We start from the raw sequence: 19,008 nt of genomic DNA, 5'->3' as shown, positions 1-19,008 counted from the left end.
ATTTTTCTCCTGGGTAATTTTTTTAACATATTGTGTAGTGCTTTTTTGACACATTTTTCAAGGCTTATCTTTGATAGGTAGAAGAAGATAATATAAAATATTTTCTTCCTATCAGGAGTATTTTTTTCTACATTGTGAAGTTTTAGTGGTCTAGCTTATGTGGGAGTGAACAATTTTCCTCAGTGCATTAGAGCTTTTATGTCATGCGCTCTTTATTCAGTAATCCAGGAAATATGGATTTATGGACACAGCAGGCAAGGGCAGTGTTCCCCATTTCCTTGGGGCAACAAGGGAGGCTGCCTACTCCCATAACAGCCTCTTAATTACCCCGTGTGGGTCGGAGAGATGGTATTGTCGGCCATCTTCCAATGCGCCCCCTAGTGGCCCCCCGCCAATGGTTTGTTTTCAACTTGAAACAGTCGTACTCAAAACCCTGATCAGCCACAGTGGGTCATATTAGTTTACTTTAGACAAGCCCCATTTCATTCTAACCTATCCAGTGGGGTTGATATAACACCAAATGAAGAACAAATTCACAAGGCATTTTGTATGCTATGACAGGCAGGATCAATAATAAACCTAGCTCTTTGTGGAAGTGCCATTCTCTTAAAAGCCTCTTGTGGAAAGCTGCTGCTATCATTTCCAAGATTTTGATTCAGCGCTGAATCTGAGCCTGTTAAGTGTGCCACAGCAGTTATGAAAATAAATGTGCCTGGGAGAACAGGCTAATATTTTTCTGATATTTTTGGCATGTTTTCACTGTGTCGTTTGGAAAACAGCTTAGGGAATCCAGTTGTGGAAATAAAAGAACTCTCTCTCTAACCAGAAAATGCATGCGCAGGTTTGCATGTGCTCTTCACCAGCCTTCCCAAAATTGGTAGCTTCCAGATGTTTTGGACTACATTTCCCATCACCCTTGACTATTGACCATGTCGTCTGGGACTGATTAAAGCTGTATTGCAAAACATCTGGTGGATACCAGGTTGTGAAAGGCTGCTCTACATGTTGCTCTAGGGAACAAATCACATTTCTAGCAACAACGTATGTTGAGTCTTGGAAGGTGGCTGCTTAGATATATTTGTTAGAGATGTCTCCTTATTGCTCTGGGAAATTTGTGGACCTTTTATCCAAAATGGTTGGGCTAAGAGTCACCAGCACAATTTTTTTTTTTTTTTAAACCTTAGTTAATAGATTTATTTAGTTAAGATGCTAGTAGTAGTAGTAGTAGTAGTAGTATACTGCTGTTCATCCATAGATCTCACGACAGTTCAGGATTACAGAAGATAAAAATGTAAGGTTGCTTTTACACACATACAGAAAATATATTCTAAGAAATCAATGCAAAAGAATTCCAAGTTGTCCAATTGCAGAGTTGAGAAAAAAGGACTAATTTCCTTGTCGCAAGCCTGATTCTCTCAGCAAGAAAAGGCCGAGTTAGTGCCCCAAAGTGGGTCCTCTTGGCACACGGCGCACAGTCAGGGGTGGGTGGGAAAGGCCTTGTCCCATGCTGTGGGGGGGCGGCATTCAATGGGCTCTGGCGAGGCAGCATCCGGGAGCATGGAAGAGTGAGTAGTAGGGCCTTTCCCAAGGTGTGAGCGCCCAGCACAATTGTTAAATAAACAGATTGTTACAAAATTGCTTCTCCTGAGAGCTCTTGCTTTCCACTGGAAATGGGGAACACAGCACAGAGCCATGGTTTTATCTGAAGAGCAACATATTTAGGACTTAGGTTATGAAAACCTAACCTCTTGCTTGTTAGTTTGTTCTTTTGTTTCGAAGCAAACATTATTTAGAAGCCTCCTGACGTGCCTTTATATAATTTATAAACCTGTGAGAGGGGCAGTTGTGTGTCCCTTCCCCCCATTAATCAGCATAGATTCTTGGAAATCCTGGCATAGCATCTTTTTCTTCTGATTTTGCCTTTGACACAACCCTTGTTTTTAAAAACTAATAATGACAAATGTATTTGTCATGGACAAATGACGAGAGCTGTTGAGACACTCCCATTAACCTTCCCAAGGGATGATACTGGGCTACTGCTACTTCTTGGTAGTCAAGCCAGCCATAGTAGGACTGCCTGCTGCAGCTGCCTCTCAGTCCTAGCCTGTTTGACCCCATTGGAAGGTTTGAAATTCACAAGGATTGACTGTGGGATGCTCTGTCCTCCTCTCAAGTCTCAGTGCTGAAGCCTGGGCTGTTTAACTCCGCGTGTGAAAGCAGAATGCCTAATGAACACAAGGGGCAAGGATTGATTATGTCCTGGACTTGAAAGCTGCAGTGGTCTGCAAGACAGCGTTGCATCTCGGCTTGCTATGGAAAGCATGAAGGAATGTTGAGGAAGATTATTTGCAAAAGGATTTGTACCCGTAAGCAAATTTATCACGATTTCCTCCTTTAATTTAGAGAAAATGTGAGAGGGCTTTGTAAGCGTTTTATTCCTCCCTAACAATTGAGAGCAGACAAAGGCCTCTTTATACACAAGGCATGTGTCTGCATATTGCTAGTCATCATTCATACACTAGCCAAAGAATCAGCAGTGATAGATAATCGCTCATCACAGAAAAGCATGCACTGCCTTGGTTTATGGCCACTGAAGGCAGTGGAAGTAAAGCTTGTTTGGACTTAGTGTTATGAACTGTAGAGCTTGAGTGCGGGATCTGACGCTTGCTATAAATTATCACTGCATCATCCAACTGTTTTAACTGAGGTTGGATATGAATTTTACTTTACTGTGTTGATCTGACTGCTTTCATCATGTTTTCACGAAGTTCCATATTCCGATTTTTGTCTTATTCTTTGTTTCTCTTTCTGCCTTGTGCACATGCTGCTTCAGAGCTTGGTGTCTTGAATGTGTCAGTTTATTGAAACTGAAGGGGAAGCTGGGAAATGTTAGTTTATTCTGGTTAGTGGGCAGAATGAAATGGGATTTCAGTCTAAGTTATGGGTAAATGTATTTTTGTAACTTTTCCTAAGGGTGCTGGATTTTTATACATTATGTATAAGGAGATATCTTTTTTAATACTGCAATCTTTTGAAAAGCGGTTTCTCTTTATGATACGTATAAAAATGAAATGTGTTTCTCTAAAGAGAAACGTGGACATCAAGCTTTTTCCTCTCCATTTAATGCTAAGGTATAATAAACCACAGCCTTGATGAGTGTATTGTGTGTGTGCTTTTGTGCTTGTGTGTGTGTGTGTGTGTGTGTGAGAAAGTGTGAAAGAGAGAGAGAGAGAACGAGAACAGCAGTGCAGTCTTTTTGCTTTCAAGCACAGGTCTTTGCTATTGAAGTATCTGTTTTCTTTTTATAATAAACACGAACATTTCTGCAGTTACTTAATATATAGAGCAAGGTCTGTTTCTAAGGGGTGGAAGGATGACACTTTCACATTGTTGACGATGTTGGAGGCAATGAAAGCCTGAGGGAGTGCCTTCCTTCATAGGCTTCTATGTCTCTCACATTTCACTTCAGGCTTATTCCAGTACAAAATAAAAGAGCACATTCTTATGTCGTCTACTGAATGAGGATGGACTTAAGCAGATGTATTTGAATAGCACCATTGGCAATAGACGATAAATGTCAGAACATTTTTATGGGCTCATCAAAATAGTTTCACCGCACGTTTCCAGTATCTGGGCTCCAAAGACTTGTGAAACTATTTCTAGAAATTAGGGTTAACTAGGCCTTCATTGTCAAGCTATGGGGGGGGGGGGGAGAGAATAGGAGGTGGGACAGTCAGTTCCAGACACCACCTGCCACCTCCAGCCTCCTGGAATGTTTTGAAGATTGGGATTTTGGATTTTTAAAAAATGAGATAAAACCTTCCTCGCTACTACAAGCACTAAAGCTTCTAACAGCAGGAACAATGAGTTTGACAGAAGAAGTTAATGCTAGTTTTCTGAAATTCATATTGGAGAGCCTTCTATATCTGAAAAGAGATCTGAGAAGGTTAATCCTGTATCTGGGGAAAACAATGTTTAATTTCTGGTTCTGCTGAACAACTTGCATGGACTCATACCCTGAATGTAATTGAATTGGATATAGGGGCTAGAATAGTGGAAAAAACAAGGATTACTGTAAGTGATTTGGATAAAATTGTGTGAGGAGCTGTTGCTGCTTTGAGACAGGACAAGAATGGGAAGACAAATAATGTTGTGATGTGACAGTTTAAATAAACAAATGGAGTTTTCTCAGCCTTTACTTAGCTGTCTTTGTGAGAACTCACAACCACAGGATATAGTGTTGGTCAGTAGCAGTCAATTTAAAGAACATGGAGAGGATAATGTGAATAGTGTATATGGTCCAGGCCCGCATTTTCATGATTACAATATTTCTCAGCTGCAAGTCATGTCCAAGGAATAAATAAACATTTCTTTGTGCCCTTGAACACTTTGAGCAGTTAATCACAGCCTTAGAGAGAAAGCTGTGCATGATTACTAACCAATCTCTCCTCCTGGTTGTCAGAAGAAATTTTAGTGAAGGAATTATGTTTAATCTCCACATTGGAAGAGATTAGGGTGATAGAATGGAAGGAATTTAGGAGATTGGGAATTTCCCTGAAACAAACTGTCCTTCCTGTAGTTTCTGTCATACGCTTCACTGAAAAGGTAACATATCCCTCTTTTTAAGAAAGGATTTGGAAATTTGGATATGATCTTGGAACTTGAAAGGCCAGCCTTCTGGTGATCGGGCCTGTCTTCTGAATTCTTGCAGAGTGAGTTTGCTCCAAAATGTGAGGTAGAAGCTATTCACAAATTCCTGAATTTCATCTTGTGACTTTTTTTTGCAGATAAAAACTTTGATGATGATGACTCTGTGGATGGAAACAGGCCTTCCTCAGCCAGCTCCTCAACATCTTCAAAGGCTCCATCAAGCTCTCGAAAAAGTGGGATGAGTTCTGCTCGCAGAGTTGGAACAACAGCTCTGGTCTCAAAGGCTCCAGGTAGGTGGAGGCCTTGATAAATCATAAGGCTGACCTAAAACCCATGGCCCTAAAAATAGAATGTGTGTTGTTTTATTTTCTGTTTTGAGTGCGCATCTGAATTTGCTTGATGGACTAGTAAAAAATAATATTTTTAGGAGGCTGGCTGTCTTTCATAGTTTTGAGAACTATACAAAAGGACTTTTCTTGAATATGATGGGATAGCACCAGGTCAGCATGGTGCTACACAACTAAATTGTTCATAGTATTTCTACAGATTTTCTCCCTATTAGCAATGCAAAATCAGAATTGTCTTCATATCTTCATTCATTTGCAATTTGTAGTGGTTCCTATAAAGACAGCACTTTTTCATACATTGTTTTCCTGAACTGTGTGAAAACCAAAATAAGAGAAAGAAATAACTAGGAAGCTGTTTCCAAACGGCACCTACAATAAGCTTTCAAGAGTTTCTGTGCTGAACAATAGCCTCAGCTAATTAATGTTTTAAAGATTTTCCTTCTTCGGCCCATCTGTCCATCTTCATCGTATGTTCCTGTCAAGAATACCATACTTTCATTAATTATGCATGGGTCTGAATCCTTTAAGAGAAAAGGCATCCCTCTAGTTTAGGTAATATTCTGTTATATTACCAGACTATCTGTGTTATGAGATACACTTACTCTTACTACTTCTAGGTTTCTTTGCTTTTCTTATCCTTAGCAGAATAAGAAATATTTACATGCAGCTCCTTGCGCGTCTTGATGGTTTCATCAGCTTGTTTTGCCTGTTATTTTCTAATTTTGTTTTAATATTGTTTAACAAGAAGCATTAAAGCACTCTTTCCTTTTGGCATCTGCCAGCAACTAAAGAAGGAGCTGGTGCCGTCGATGAGGAGGATTTCATTAAAGCTTTTGAAGATGTCCCAACAGTTCAGGTAATAATAATGTGGCTTAACACACACACACACACACACACACACACACACACACACACGGTCCTTCAGCCATAGTCAAGGCTGATGGACCCAATCTTTCTTATCCAGCAGTTATGTCTTCAGCAGCCCAGGTCTCAGCCCAGTGTTGTTACTTAGATTATGCTGCCACTGCTCCCAAAGACTTTTCAGCCAGCTATGGGGAGAGCAGTGGGTGGAGCTTACTTCAGCCCATGGCCAATGCAAATCCTCTTTAATATTTTCTTTGCAGACAAGATGGGGGGGGGGGCGCTACCTGACTGCATGTTGAGCAGGGGGCAGCCAACATGGTGCCCTCCAAATGTTGCTCTGAGGCCCATCAGCTGAATTCTGCATGGCCTGTGGCCAAGGATGGTGGGGGTTGTAGTTAAAGCTGGTGTAGATGACCGACTGCAGTTGTTGTAAAGGTTTCATCTACTGTAGGAGTTGAATATAAGCTCAGCGTTTATGGAAATATCCCTTGTATCTTAAGAAATGTCATGTATACGTTCCAGATTTATTCTGCCCGAGACCTTGAAGAATCCATAAACAAAATTAGAGAAATCCTGTCTGATGACAAACATGATTGGGAACAGAGAGTAGCTGCAGTGAGTATTTGTATGAATTCTGTATGTATTGCAACTTATCTAGCTTGTATTTTACCACTCTTTTGTGTCTTATGTGAGAGTGGACACCTGAAAGGTTGTCACTCTGTGGTGTGGTGGAAAATAGCAGTAGTCCTTTTATACATACATATTTATGGAAATCAAAACTTATCTGTATGTCTTGGCTCTCAGTGGATGAAGAACTCAGAGTATGGTTTCTGGCAAAATCTTTAATGATCAGTCAGATCAGGTGCAGCAGGTGCTACACATGTTGACACAACAAGAAACATGCCCTCTTGGGAATGGAGTCAGTACAACTTCAGCATGGCAAACTGGCAAGCAAATGGGAATTACTTCCAGAGGGCTGGATCTAAGGTGCCTGTTCACACCTACCTGTAGACTCCAACGACTCTGGTGGTGCTGGAGGGGATGCTGAGATTGGAGGTGAACCTGGCACAGAGGTTGGGAGTGAAGCAGGTTCCGTGCGACTGAGTAACGAGGGGACAGAACGGAGCACTAAGAGCCTATGTTCTGCTGGAGCCCTCTCTGGTATCTGACACCTCATCCGTAGCTCCCTCCCCTTCTCAAGCCTCTGATACAGCCTGTCCCAACCCCTAGGTCAGCTACAGACAGCTCCTCTGATTCCCGCCCCCCACCCCTGATCCAACCACAGTGTCTCTCCAGGACTCATGTATTCAGAACCATTATACCTCAGAAATTCTAGTTTTCTTTTTGGGGAGTGTGTGTGTGTGGGGGGGGGGGAAGGATCTAAAGAAGGAAATTTAGCTTTCAGTTCTCAGGCTTGTAGAAAGAAGTTTGAATAGGCCACATTCCTCAGTGGTTCACATGTCACTTTAAAACCCAGCCAGGTGGGCGGGGTATAAATAATGAAATGTTATTATAAAACATGGTTAATATTAATCTGCAGTTTGTTATTGTTACCCAACAGCTAAAAAAGATCCGGTCTTTATTGCTGGCTGGAGCTGCTGAGTATGATACCTTCTTTCAACTCCTGCGCCTACTCGATGGAGCGTTTAAACTATCTGCTAAAGACTTGCGGTCCCAGGTGGTGCGAGAGGCTTGTATCACATTGGGGTAAGGAATGCAGTCTACATATTCTTAGCTGTCTTGCTAACTGTTGTAACAGGGATTTGCAGTGGTTTGTCCGCAGTCGTGTCACTTCTGTTTTGGCAGGCTTGGGGGTGCTCTGAGTTAGATTGCTTAACATCTAGACCAGAGATATTTGGAACCTCCATATATTATTTGATTCCCAGCTCCCATCATCTCTGACCATTGACTGTGTTAGCTGGCTGTAAATATGGAGGACATTCCTATTAATGTCATTTCTGGAAAGGACTGGCAGTTCTTAGTTTAAGTGCCTAGAAGCTTATTTTATATCGTTCTTTATGTTTTACCCCTAAGCCAAGTGCTACTCTGTATTATGAATGTACCAGAAGCAGAACTTCTATTTTTTTTAAAACAGAAAGCTATAATATTGCTTCTAGGTTCAACTAGAGTTCAAGGTGAAAGTTCAAATCGTTGCTTTGGCCTGCTCATCCTGTTGGTGGTAATTCTACATTGGAGTCTGCTGGACTCTAGGGCACATTTAACAGCGCCTCTGAAATTTACAAATGTCAAGACAAGATGGAAAGCTTATGAAAAGGATGGGCCTGAAACCGACAGTATTGGGAAAGAAAGCAATTTAGCTATGCCTTCTGGGCTGTTCCCTGGTAGTGCGACAATGACCTGCGCTAACTCTTATCGCTTGTTAAAACACATACAAAAAATAAACCACATTATCTGTTAGAGAAAAAAATGTGAAGTGTTTTGTTAACCCAGTTTCTGGTTACGGTGTTTGTAATCTATTGTATATCTATGTAATCAACTGAAAGCTGCTGACAGCTCCTTCTTCTAAGTAGCATATGATCATATTGAACTCCCTTTTTTTGTTTTACTGTTATGACATAATTCTCGTGTTGTTGTTTTTTTGTTTTGTTTCAGGCATTTATCATCAGTCTTGGGTAACAAGTTTGACCATGGGGCAGAAGCCATCATGCCAACAATCTTTAATCTCATTCCCAACAGTGCCAAAGTAATGGCCACCTCTGGTGTGGTAGCTGTTAGATTAATTATCCGGGTGAGTATCTCTCAAAGCAAATGTGAATCGTGACACCAGGGAATATTTTTTATTTATTAGAGTTGTGTGTGTGTGTGGGGGGGTTATAAAGATTGGAAAAACAATCTTAGCATGCTGTCCAGAAGAATTAGCATGCTGTCCAGAAGAATCCTAAATAGGACAACATTTGGCAGACAAGAAGACTGTGTGTGTGTTTGCAGACAAAGCACACAAATGTGCTAATTTCCACAACGTTCCTTCACGGAACATAGCCAGACTGGAAACCAACAAAGCTAAGAAATGAAGTGATTCAATGGCACCCTCTGGGCTACCATCTAATAGTTTGACAGTGAGCTATGCTAAATTCATAACTTGTACAATTCTGATGAAGAATAAGGCACATCATTTGTTGGAGACAAGGAGGGATAGGAATCATTTGTTGGTGATCAGAACTTGCCCTGAGAAAGCGAGCATACAAACATATTTGAATTCCTACTCTGTGTCTGAGCCTTGTTGATGATCTCCTGCAATTTTTAAATTCAATTTTGGTTTTCAGTACCTGAAGGAGAAACAAATAAATCCATATCCAGTTCTAAAAAAATATCAGCATTAAAAGACACATAGTTGTATCATCACAGATTCTGTGGAGGCAAAACTAGAAAACTTTTTTTAGTATTTTAAACTTTAGTATGTTTTAAAATAGAGTTGTAAATCTTTATTTTTGTAAGCAGCTTTAAGTCCCCCCACCCCCATCAAGCAGTGTATAAATTTTATGAAATAAATAAATAAAGCAAGCAAGCAAGCAAGCGCAGGGATGTAATTCAGTCCAGTGTATTTTTTAACAAAAGTATGTACCAAGAAAAACGGATAATAAATAAATGAATACATTTTAATGTTCATGATTTATACAGTTAAATCCCACCTTTCTTCCAAGCATCTTAAGCTAGCTTGCATGATTCTCACCACAATGGCCCTGGCTGAGAGGTACATAGACTGGCCCACAGTCCCACAGTGAGCTTCACTGCTCAGGAAGGCCTTGAGTGTTGCTCTCCCCAGTTGCAGTCTGGCAATATAATCACTATATCACACTGCATATAATTGTTTGTTTTTAAAATATTTATTATTCTTGTCATGGAGAGGAGCAGAGGGACATGTTTGGCACTGAAGCCATCCTCTGTGTGTCTGATTGAGTCAACCACAATCTTTTCATTTTAGCATCTACACTTTAGAACAGTTTTGGGTTTTTTTTGCTTTCAACCTCTCTTAAGATTTCCCTGTTGTTGCTTTTCGTTCCATAGCATACACACATCCCTCGACTAATCCCCATCATCACCAGTAACTGTACCTCCAAATCTGTCGCAGTTAGAAGGTGAGTTGTGTTTCCCTCCCCCTTTTCTTGATCTGGTGGCTTAGCAAAATGAAATTTAGTGATAGAATTGTAGATTTGGAATGTCCTAGAGACTGCCCACAGGACAGGGAGAAATCTTTTTCACTGTTTAGCAGAGGCAGTTTTAGGGTAGCATGTTCGGTTCAGCCACACTTGAGTGTCGGCCCATAGCAGGTGCTGCAACAATGAGCACAGGAGGTGGGGAGCATCAAATTTTAGCATCACACAGGGTGCTGCTGAAATTTGAGAACCCAAAATCTGCCACTGCTGTTGTTTTATTGCTTAATGTTTGATGTTTTATTATGTTTTTATACGTTTTGGAAGCTGCCCAGAGTGTCATGGGCATTATTATTATTATTAAAACAAGGCCAAATATATGAATTTTAGTTACCAATAAAAGGCTGAAGACCCCTCTCCAAACAGAGTGGATAAAAAGTCTCTCTCTCCCCCACATTTAGCCCAAGGTCCAAATCCAAATCCAGAAACTCGCCAAAATTCTGAAGATCAAATTAACAGTGGAGATGCCCCTACTTCTCTTCCTAGAGCCCTCAATATATTGCCACAAGAAGGGAAATCAGCCGGATCTCTGTAACTGCCAATTTTAGAAATCTTAAAATGCAAGCCTTCTGTCGGAGCCAGCCGTCACAAATGGCGCAGTTTAGCATAAAATAAAGACACAGAGAGCCAGCAATATTTTCAGGATGGTATGAGCAGCTCCTTTCGAACTTCTCTCTCCTCCCGTAGCTTTTTTATTATCCTTTGTTCTCTCTCCAGCCGCATGGCCGTTTGCCAATGTCTCACGTTACCTCATCCGGTCAAGGCTTTTATTGCCCCCATCACCATATAGGGTCATCACTGCCCAGAGGAAACACAACTCCATTTAAGGTCAATACATTCCAATACATTGTAAAGCTCAGAGTGCTGGTCAGCCAAGGTCAGGGGGCACCCTGCAATATTACAAGCCTTTGCCGTGGCTTTATGACTCCCACAGCCTTCTAGACACTAAATGTTTCATTCATTTAGTGTGCAGCATCTAGCACACAGTTGTTGACAATTGTTAAAAGCATCTGCAGTAAGTTAAAATAAAGTGACCTGAAATGTTCAAAAGTTGGTATTACCGTAATTTTCGCTCCATAACACGCAGTTTTTTCCTCCTAGAAAGTAAGGGGAAATGTCTGTGCGTGTTATGGAGCAAATGCCTACGGATGGCAGGGGAATCTGCTGCAGTTGTGAGCAGTCCGTGGCTCGCTTTGAAACAGCAAAGCGGGTGTAAGCGGCTCCTGTCAGCGAGCCGAGCCGGGGAGGAGGGAGAGAAGCAGAGCGGGAGGGAAGAGGAGCTGCTTACACGAGTGTAAGCGGCTCCTGTCTGGTTGGCTGCTTTAAAACAACCCTGTGCTCTATGTCCCTCTCTCCTCCCCACTGAGCTCGCTAAGTAGCAGCAAAGCTTTTCAGCCAGCAAAGCCGGGGAGGAGGGAGAGAAGCAGAGCGGGGTTGGCTGCTTTAAAACAACCCCGTGCTCTCTGTCCCTGCCTGCAGTTTTTTGCTGTCCGATTTTGGATTAGCCACTGTAGGGGCTGTGTGTGTGTGCTTGAGCTATCGTTCTCCTCCTGCTGCTTCCTGTTCACTCTCCCAGCGCCCCTGCGCTCTCCTGCGACTTTAGGATTGATACTCTGTGTATCTGTGTGTGTGAGGCATCGTTCTCCTTCTCTTGCTTCCCGTTCACTCCCCCAGTGCCCCTGCGACTTCCAGCGCCCCTGTGACTTTAGGGTGACTTTAGCATGGATCCACATGGATCCTCAGGATTTTTGCATTGGGCTACCCCAAACTCAGATCACATGTCTGTGGCCACAGCATGAACCACAAAAATCATACATCCACTGTTGCGTTTAGAATATTTTTTTCTTGTTTTCCTCCTCTAAAAACTACGTGTGTGTTATGGTCTGGTGCGTGTTATAGAGCGAAAAATACGGTAGCTTCCAACTGCCTTGGATAGAAGACTTCAGTCTTAAGGGTGCAGGGTAGGGATGGACTCCTATCACTTCAACGAGGTAACACACTTAAATTAGTATAAAAACCCCCAACCCCATTATTTCCCCTCCCTAATCCTAAACATCCATTCTGAACAAGATTTCTGTTTGCATTTGAAATGCTAGTTGATACCAACAAGGGGCATGATCCTCACTTCATCACTGTATGAAATTTTCTGTGTGCTTTTTGTTCTATGAGCCCAAGACTTTGGTCGAAACATACAAAAATGTGCTTCCAAGGCAAAAGGAGAACCTTCCACATTCTATGACCAGCCGGAGGGGACCCACTTAAAAATAAAATCCAACCTCATAGTGATAGGCACACAGAATATTACAGTGACTGCATCACAACTACAGAACTCACAGTGCCCAGAAATTTGCAAAAACCTAAGTATTTTCCAGAAGCATATATTCTTTGGTAGACTTTTAATGACCTTGGGTTAGGCAGTTATGAAGTTTAATGTGGAATGTGTATTTATAAGGGTAACCTAATTAATGGTCATTTCCCATATTTGTTCATACCTTAGGCGCTGTTTTGAATTTTTACATTTGCTTTTACAAGAATGGCAAACACACTCCCTAGAAAGGTAAGATGTGTGTACTGTAATAGAGGAAGCATGCTTCCCTCTAACCTCACTTTTTTGTTTGTTTGTAAGGAGGGAATTCTCTGATAGACTTGGCGACATTTGGGAGGAGTAGACAATCTCCATTGGGCTCCTTACTCCTGCAGATATCATGTGGCAGCAGCTATTCCATCAGGCTGCAGCAGAGGGATTGATGGGAAGCAGGGCCACTCCTTCAGCTCTGTTGGAAGACCAGTTCCATTTAGTGGAACTCTCCTTGAACTGTTCCGTTCCAGCTGGTCCTTAAAAGAACTGCATCGCTATAGGGATTGGTGCCTGAGTTTGCTTGCTTTCCCCTTCCCTCTTTATTCCTTTTCCTCTCTGCTTGTGTTGTATTTTTTTGCACTGTAAATCTGCAGACTAGGTGTGTATTTATTTATCTTACGTAAGCTGCTCTTGAAGCATTTTTGGCTGAGGAGCACAGTAAAATATTCTAAATTAACAAATAAACAAAAGAGGAGAGGGAAACAAGGGAGCAGAGGAAATCAAATTTAACCAGTGTGTGTTCTAGCACCAGGCCTATAGGATCACTGTTAGGTAAAACTGCTGAGTAGTGTGATATTTAAAGATTTCCAAGCCAGCTTGGTTACAAAGAAGATTTTTCTTTGACCACGTTCAGAAGTTGAAAATAGTTCATGAGTGTTTTATGCTTTGAAGCAAAAGGTAGAGCGCCCAGGGCAGAGAGGAATTTGGTTGCCAGAGAACTGTGTTACTTATGTAATAGCTTATCCTTTTCAAAACATTTGCAGCTAACTTGAGTATATAGACGAGAGCTGAATTATAAGAATCTGCAGGGGTACAGAGCATAAGGAGATTGTCACAGTAGCTACAAAGATGTTGCAGTTTTCAGCCAAGTCAGTGAGACAGCATCCACACTTCTTAGCCTTAATATAGTCCCTAAGGAGATGGGACAGCTTGCATATATTGTATTGTGCTGACAGAATATGTATCTGTCTCTGGGAACTTTAGGCGAATCTTAGTCTTCTGCTGCCTAATACCTTGTGGCAGGAGAGCTCCACTTTTCAGGGCAGGAGGGGAAGAATCCTAATGCCTTTCTTAGTTCTCCACATGCTGGGTTGAGAGTTAATTTAGTTAAATTTGATATTGCCCATCTGGAATGAAAAGGAGAACACATTGCCTGGGAGATACCATGCTTACAACTGAATATGGTATGTCTCAATTCACCCTTTCTCAGTGAGGAAGGAGAATGAAATGCATGGAAAAGAATAATTAGGCCTATATTTCCTATCACTACGGCTATATTCTCCTCACTGCAAAGGATATTTCGCTGGCTCCTTGTTGTATCCTACATCACCCAAATATGTCTCTAGGGATTTTGTGATGGTTTAACCTCAACCAAACTGACCACTTCCCTTTTCCTCACAGAAGTTGCACATTAGACTTGACCTCATTCCCATGTAACATTAAGCCAAACTATAACTTACACAAATGAGCAAATGTGCAGGCTCCTGGAAAGGAGATAATGATCAGTATGTTGCCCCTCTGGTTGTTCTGCACTGTGCTAAGTCATGGTTTGGTTTCACGCACAGTCTCCAAATCCAGGCTCGTGATGTAGTTTTCTAAGGCAAACCATGATCCACAGGACAAACCTAAATCACGATCCCATTTTGGATTACATGCTAAACTGTGGCTTAGCTCAGCTCAGAACCAGAACAGATGTAGGAGTGAAGCAACTGTGATCTGCTCTGTGGGAGCTTGCACAGTTACTCACGTTGCGTGCAGACGGGACCACCGAATTGTTTTGATAGCTTTGTTCCCTGAACATTTTGTGCTGTCACATTATCTTAACCAGTTGGTGTCACAAGCACGATGCAACGTAGATTATGGTGACAAAGATGTTTGTTCCGCTCCCCCCAGCAAATAAACCCTATTGATTCCCAAATGGCTTCAGCGGCATATGCACATTTTAGCATCTCTATACTTTTATGCTTCTGTGGTTTCCAAGTAACTAAGGATTGACCTCTGAATAATGTTTCTTGGCATTTTGAATACAAGAGAGGCAAATGCAATAAAGCTGACTGGCACAAATAAGCAACCACATCCTCAAAAAGGATATTGTGTAGAAATCTGGGCTTAGCAAAGCATGCTGTTTTTGTTCTGGCAAGATGGACAAACTTTTTATGGCCTCATAAGTGCAGTGGCGCTGGAGTCCCCCCCCCCCCCCCCGGCCTGGTAAATGATGTTGTTTTCTAATCTCAGGCACATATCAGTATTGGCTGAAACACTAAAGAAGGGAATCCACGATGCTGACTCTGAAGCGCGGATAAAAGCCAGAAAGTAAGTGGGTGTCTTTTTCCCTCCATTGCAGATTCCATCAAGGAACATTGTTGTGTGCTATGCAGCTGAATTCAAGGCTATTAAAGTCTGCAGCAGTTTCATGAAATTTGATGTCGCTTAGTGAGGGGCAGAATCATGCCTTCAGGAACTCACATGCAAAAGGGAGAGAAAGAGGCTACTGTAGGCATGCTAGAGGACTGTATTGTTAATAATAGCTTTGCCTTGTTTTGGTGTAAGTTGTTTGGAAGATTCATCTGTTTTCACAAGAGAGTTGTGTCAGTTTCAAAGATCTGTTTGCTTAGTGGTTCTTTAAAGGTCAGACATTTGCATTCTAAGACTTGCTGGTATTTTCAGAATTGCAGTTTGTAATGCCTTTCTCTCTTGCCACCCAATATTTTTGAGGACTTCACTAGAATTCAGTTTTTCCTTATCAATGCTGGATCCCTCAGCCTTCATGGATTATTGCTTGCCTTAGCTGAAACTGCAAGAAAAGTCCAATTGCAATGGTTAAACCCAGTGTAGTGACAAAGTGGTAGGCTATGTTAGTGTATGTTGTACTCCCCATTGAGATATATTCTTATTTTGCAGTAGGAAGTACAATTATCCCTGAATCTTTATTCTCATTTCCTGTTAATTTCTTTTACTGCCGGGAATATTAGAACTAGTGAAAAGCTAGTGAAAGTTTAAATGTGAACAAGAGGCAGGATGCTCATAAGTTGTTGTTGCTGTTGTCCTCCCCTAGTTCTGCAGCTGCCAGGTTTTTCATGTTGTCCAAATCTGGGCTCTTGGTTTGTTTTGCTGCAAACAAACCACAAGCGGAAGCCAAGGCCCGCTCACAATTTGTTTTTGAGGAGCAAACCGTGAGGCCTGGTTCAGATGTTGTGACAAGCCAGACTCTGCCTCATTTCCCAACAGCAGTGGGGGAAGACCGAAGGAAGAACTTGTGACCAGCATGCCTCTTGTTCACAATAAAGCACAGTTTGCTTTTAATGATGGTGTAAAGTGTGATGTATGAACCGGACCAATGTGTGGGGGCATAAATAATTTATGTGGAAATAAATGGATGTAAATATGCTGGTTTTGATTCCATAAGTTAATTCCCCACCACCACTGCCATTTTAAATTTTGGCTGGAATTTCAACAGAGCAGCTTCTCTGGGGCTAAAGTTCTGTTGCGCTAATGTCGTGTTCAGTGATTGATTTGAAATTTTATCCTCAGGTGTTACTGGGGCTTCCACAGCCATTTTAGCCGAGAAGCAGAGCATCTGTTCAATTCGTTGGAGTCCTCATACCAGAAAGCCCTGCAGTCTGACTTGAAGAACTCTGACAGCATAGTGTCCTTGCCTCAGTCTGACCGCTCCTCTTCTAGCTCCCAGGAGAGTCTCAAGTAAGCCCTCACAGTGTTAATACTAACAAAATATGACCTTTCCCCATTTTCTTGTTAAACATTCAGCTTCATTTGCTGAATTGGTACCGCTTCTGGATTCTGAGAATTGTCGCTTGGTTTCATGTATAGGAACTTGATCTAATTGTTCTGATTTCACATGCGATCCAAAATTTAGCTTGTTTGTTCATTTTAGAGTTTTCTACCCTGCTTTTTTCTTCATTAAAAAAATAATGAAGCGGCTTGCAGTAAAACATTAAACATTCACATGATGAACACTTTTAGAAGACATCTGAAGGCAGCCCTGTTTAGGGAAGCTTTTAATGTTTGATGCATTACTGTATTTTAATATTTTGTTGGAAGCCGCCCAGAGTGGCTGGGGAAGCCCAGCCAGATGGGCAGGGTATAAATATATTTTTATTTATTTATTTATTTAACATTTATTCCAAACAAAACCATAATCCAACAGTGTGCATCTGCCTCTTATCACAGCAGACAGGAAAAAATCCCAGAGTTCATCAGTCTACCCCAAACAGCTCCCTAAAATGCCACGTTTTAATGAAGCATTGAAACGTCGAGTCCATTTTAGCTTCCTTAGGGAGAGCATTCTGGTGTTTAAAAGGCCCTGCCCCCCCCCCCGAGCTTCATTCTGCAAGGGAAGCTGGAGTGGGATTGGACTATGTGGGAGGGAACATGTGAGAGAAGGTGGTCCTTGGAAATGCTCCACTCCCAGGTGCACAGGGCTTTAAAGATGAGGACCAACACCTGGGATCTGATGAAAACAAAATCCCAAGGTGACACTTTGGCCTGGATCTTTCTGTGACCTTTCTCAGCAGTTTCTTATAGAAGTTAAAAGGCATGGGAGATGGAACCTTCTATAAATAGGGAAGGTGGGCAGAACGCTTTTTAACGTTGATGTTCTTCATCTGTTGGAATCTGTGGACAGTGTAGGCATGCGTTGTTGTAATCAATTGTAAATGAATGTGGGGAAGGGTGGGAGCCTCCTAAGCCTCCGAGATAACAATTTTTGGAAGTGTTGCCATTTGTGGATTCAAAGAAAACCTGTTACTAAATCCATTTTTTCTCCTCCTTTTTAGTCGTCCGCTGTCTGCCAAAAGAAGTCCAACTGGAAGCACTACATCGCGAGGTGAAAATTGAGAGGACTGGGTCTAAAGTGGGAGTGGGAATGGGGCGCTATGGGAAAGGTGAAGCACCACCTTCCCTGCAAATGCTCCTAGTGTCAAGCCAACAAGAAACAGTTCTGCTCAGTGATCCTTGTCAGGCACTGCTAGACAGAATAGGTAGTATTAGCTTAATTCAGTATGGGAGCGGCTGCTCAGAAATGTTGCTAACTTTCATGAAGCAGTCTCAAAGTGGGAAAACATTTTTGGATAAATGGCAATAGAACTCTGAGAGCAGATTATTCTCAAGATTTGTTCTGCAGGAGTAAATTCTCACTTAATAACTTTGAAGCAACACTTGGCAAAATATTTGAATTATGTTCATCCGTGAAGGCATTATGAGCCAGACATTGTTTTGATAAAGATAATTCTTTATTAAGCTCCTTAAAATCAGTTGGGATGTCTTCGTTAGATTGGCCTCAGTGCTACTTATGACAGACAGCAACAAATCATGAATATATGCGAATTTATGACAGGCATGATACATTTTGCATTAATTTCTAAGTCATCCTTTACGAACCTAGTGCTCTCCAGATATTTTGGTTACAACCTCTCTCAGCCTAGCCAATGTGCCCATTAGTCAGGGATGATGAGAGTCATAGACCAAAACATCTGGGGGCCACTAGGTTGGCAAAGGCTGATCTAGACAAACCTTTGGATTCCATATTCCGCAAGTATTAAGGGATGCCAGCAACCAGGCTCCTACGGACACTTTGAATACAGAGAGTAATTCTCCATTGGTTTCTGATGCAACTCACTGTACTTCATGTCTGCCATCCCGTCCACAAAACTGGTTTCTTGTGAGAATGGAAGAGCTTGAAGTCTTCATTCTAACTTTTCCTAGTTTCATATACAAATGTCTTATTCAGGTGCTCAGAACTGCAGATGAATGAATGAAAAACTTTTAGACAGAATTATTACAATTGTCAGAGTTTTCCATGGTTTCTTCAGTTTATTTTGAATGTGTTGTAGATTGGGCAGTACAGGACGTGCACTACAGTACGCACAGTAAATATAGTAACATCATTAGATATAGGAAGCGATTAAGTTTATTTATACCACTCGTCATAAGAAAACTGCAATCATTTGCAAGCAAAATATTTTTTTAAAAAATGCAACAGCTAACACCCACCACATTCTTCTAAAAACGTTTTAATCATGTATTGTCATTGCAACAAAAGCAAATGAGGCCACCTTTTTATTTATGTGCCTGTTTCTGTTTGCCAAGAGAAATTCAGTCGTCTTGTTGCAATTTTAGTAAGATTTTTCAACTACATCCTTAAAAATAGGGCCTGCCAACAAATAGGGAGATGAATCCTCAGCTATATCTGAGGATATATAGTAATAATAAGCTGTAGTAGCAATCTAATAGATAGGTAGCATTAACTTACTCCGTCAAATTTTCTTCTCACAGAAGCTACATCAGAGCAGCAGTATGATTTAGTTCAGAATAAAGATTTGAGTGGAGGTAGGAAAACCTATATTTTAAACAGAACAGAGTCTGGATGGTTCATGTAACT

The 19,008-nt window shown here is 41.5% G+C and overlaps 1 protein-coding gene across 1 annotated transcript in view; it reads left to right on the top strand.

Moving 5' to 3' along the window:
- CLASP1 (cytoplasmic linker associated protein 1) overlaps nucleotides 1–19,008 on the top strand; it is a 172,947-nt gene that overhangs the window by 81,772 nt on the left and 72,167 nt on the right. Inside the window, exons 9-18 of the mRNA XM_081009704.1 lie at nucleotides 4,788–4,940; nucleotides 5,780–5,853; nucleotides 6,384–6,476; nucleotides 7,423–7,568; nucleotides 8,475–8,610; nucleotides 9,888–9,958; nucleotides 12,531–12,590; nucleotides 14,847–14,924; nucleotides 16,143–16,310; nucleotides 17,405–17,454. Coding sequence (XP_080865830.1) covers nucleotides 4,788–4,940; nucleotides 5,780–5,853; nucleotides 6,384–6,476; nucleotides 7,423–7,568; nucleotides 8,475–8,610; nucleotides 9,888–9,958; nucleotides 12,531–12,590; nucleotides 14,847–14,924; nucleotides 16,143–16,310; nucleotides 17,405–17,454 — 1,029 coding nt within the window. The remainder of the gene's footprint in view (nucleotides 1–4,787; nucleotides 4,941–5,779; nucleotides 5,854–6,383; nucleotides 6,477–7,422; nucleotides 7,569–8,474; nucleotides 8,611–9,887; nucleotides 9,959–12,530; nucleotides 12,591–14,846; nucleotides 14,925–16,142; nucleotides 16,311–17,404; nucleotides 17,455–19,008) is intronic.

This window comes from Podarcis pityusensis (genome assembly GCF_964106645.2).
Source record: "Podarcis pityusensis genome assembly, chromosome: 1".
Taxonomy (NCBI): domain Eukaryota; kingdom Metazoa; phylum Chordata; class Lepidosauria; order Squamata; family Lacertidae; genus Podarcis; species Podarcis pityusensis.
The sequence above is the reverse complement of the archived record's forward strand: the minus strand, read 5'-3'. Positions and strand labels throughout refer to the sequence as shown.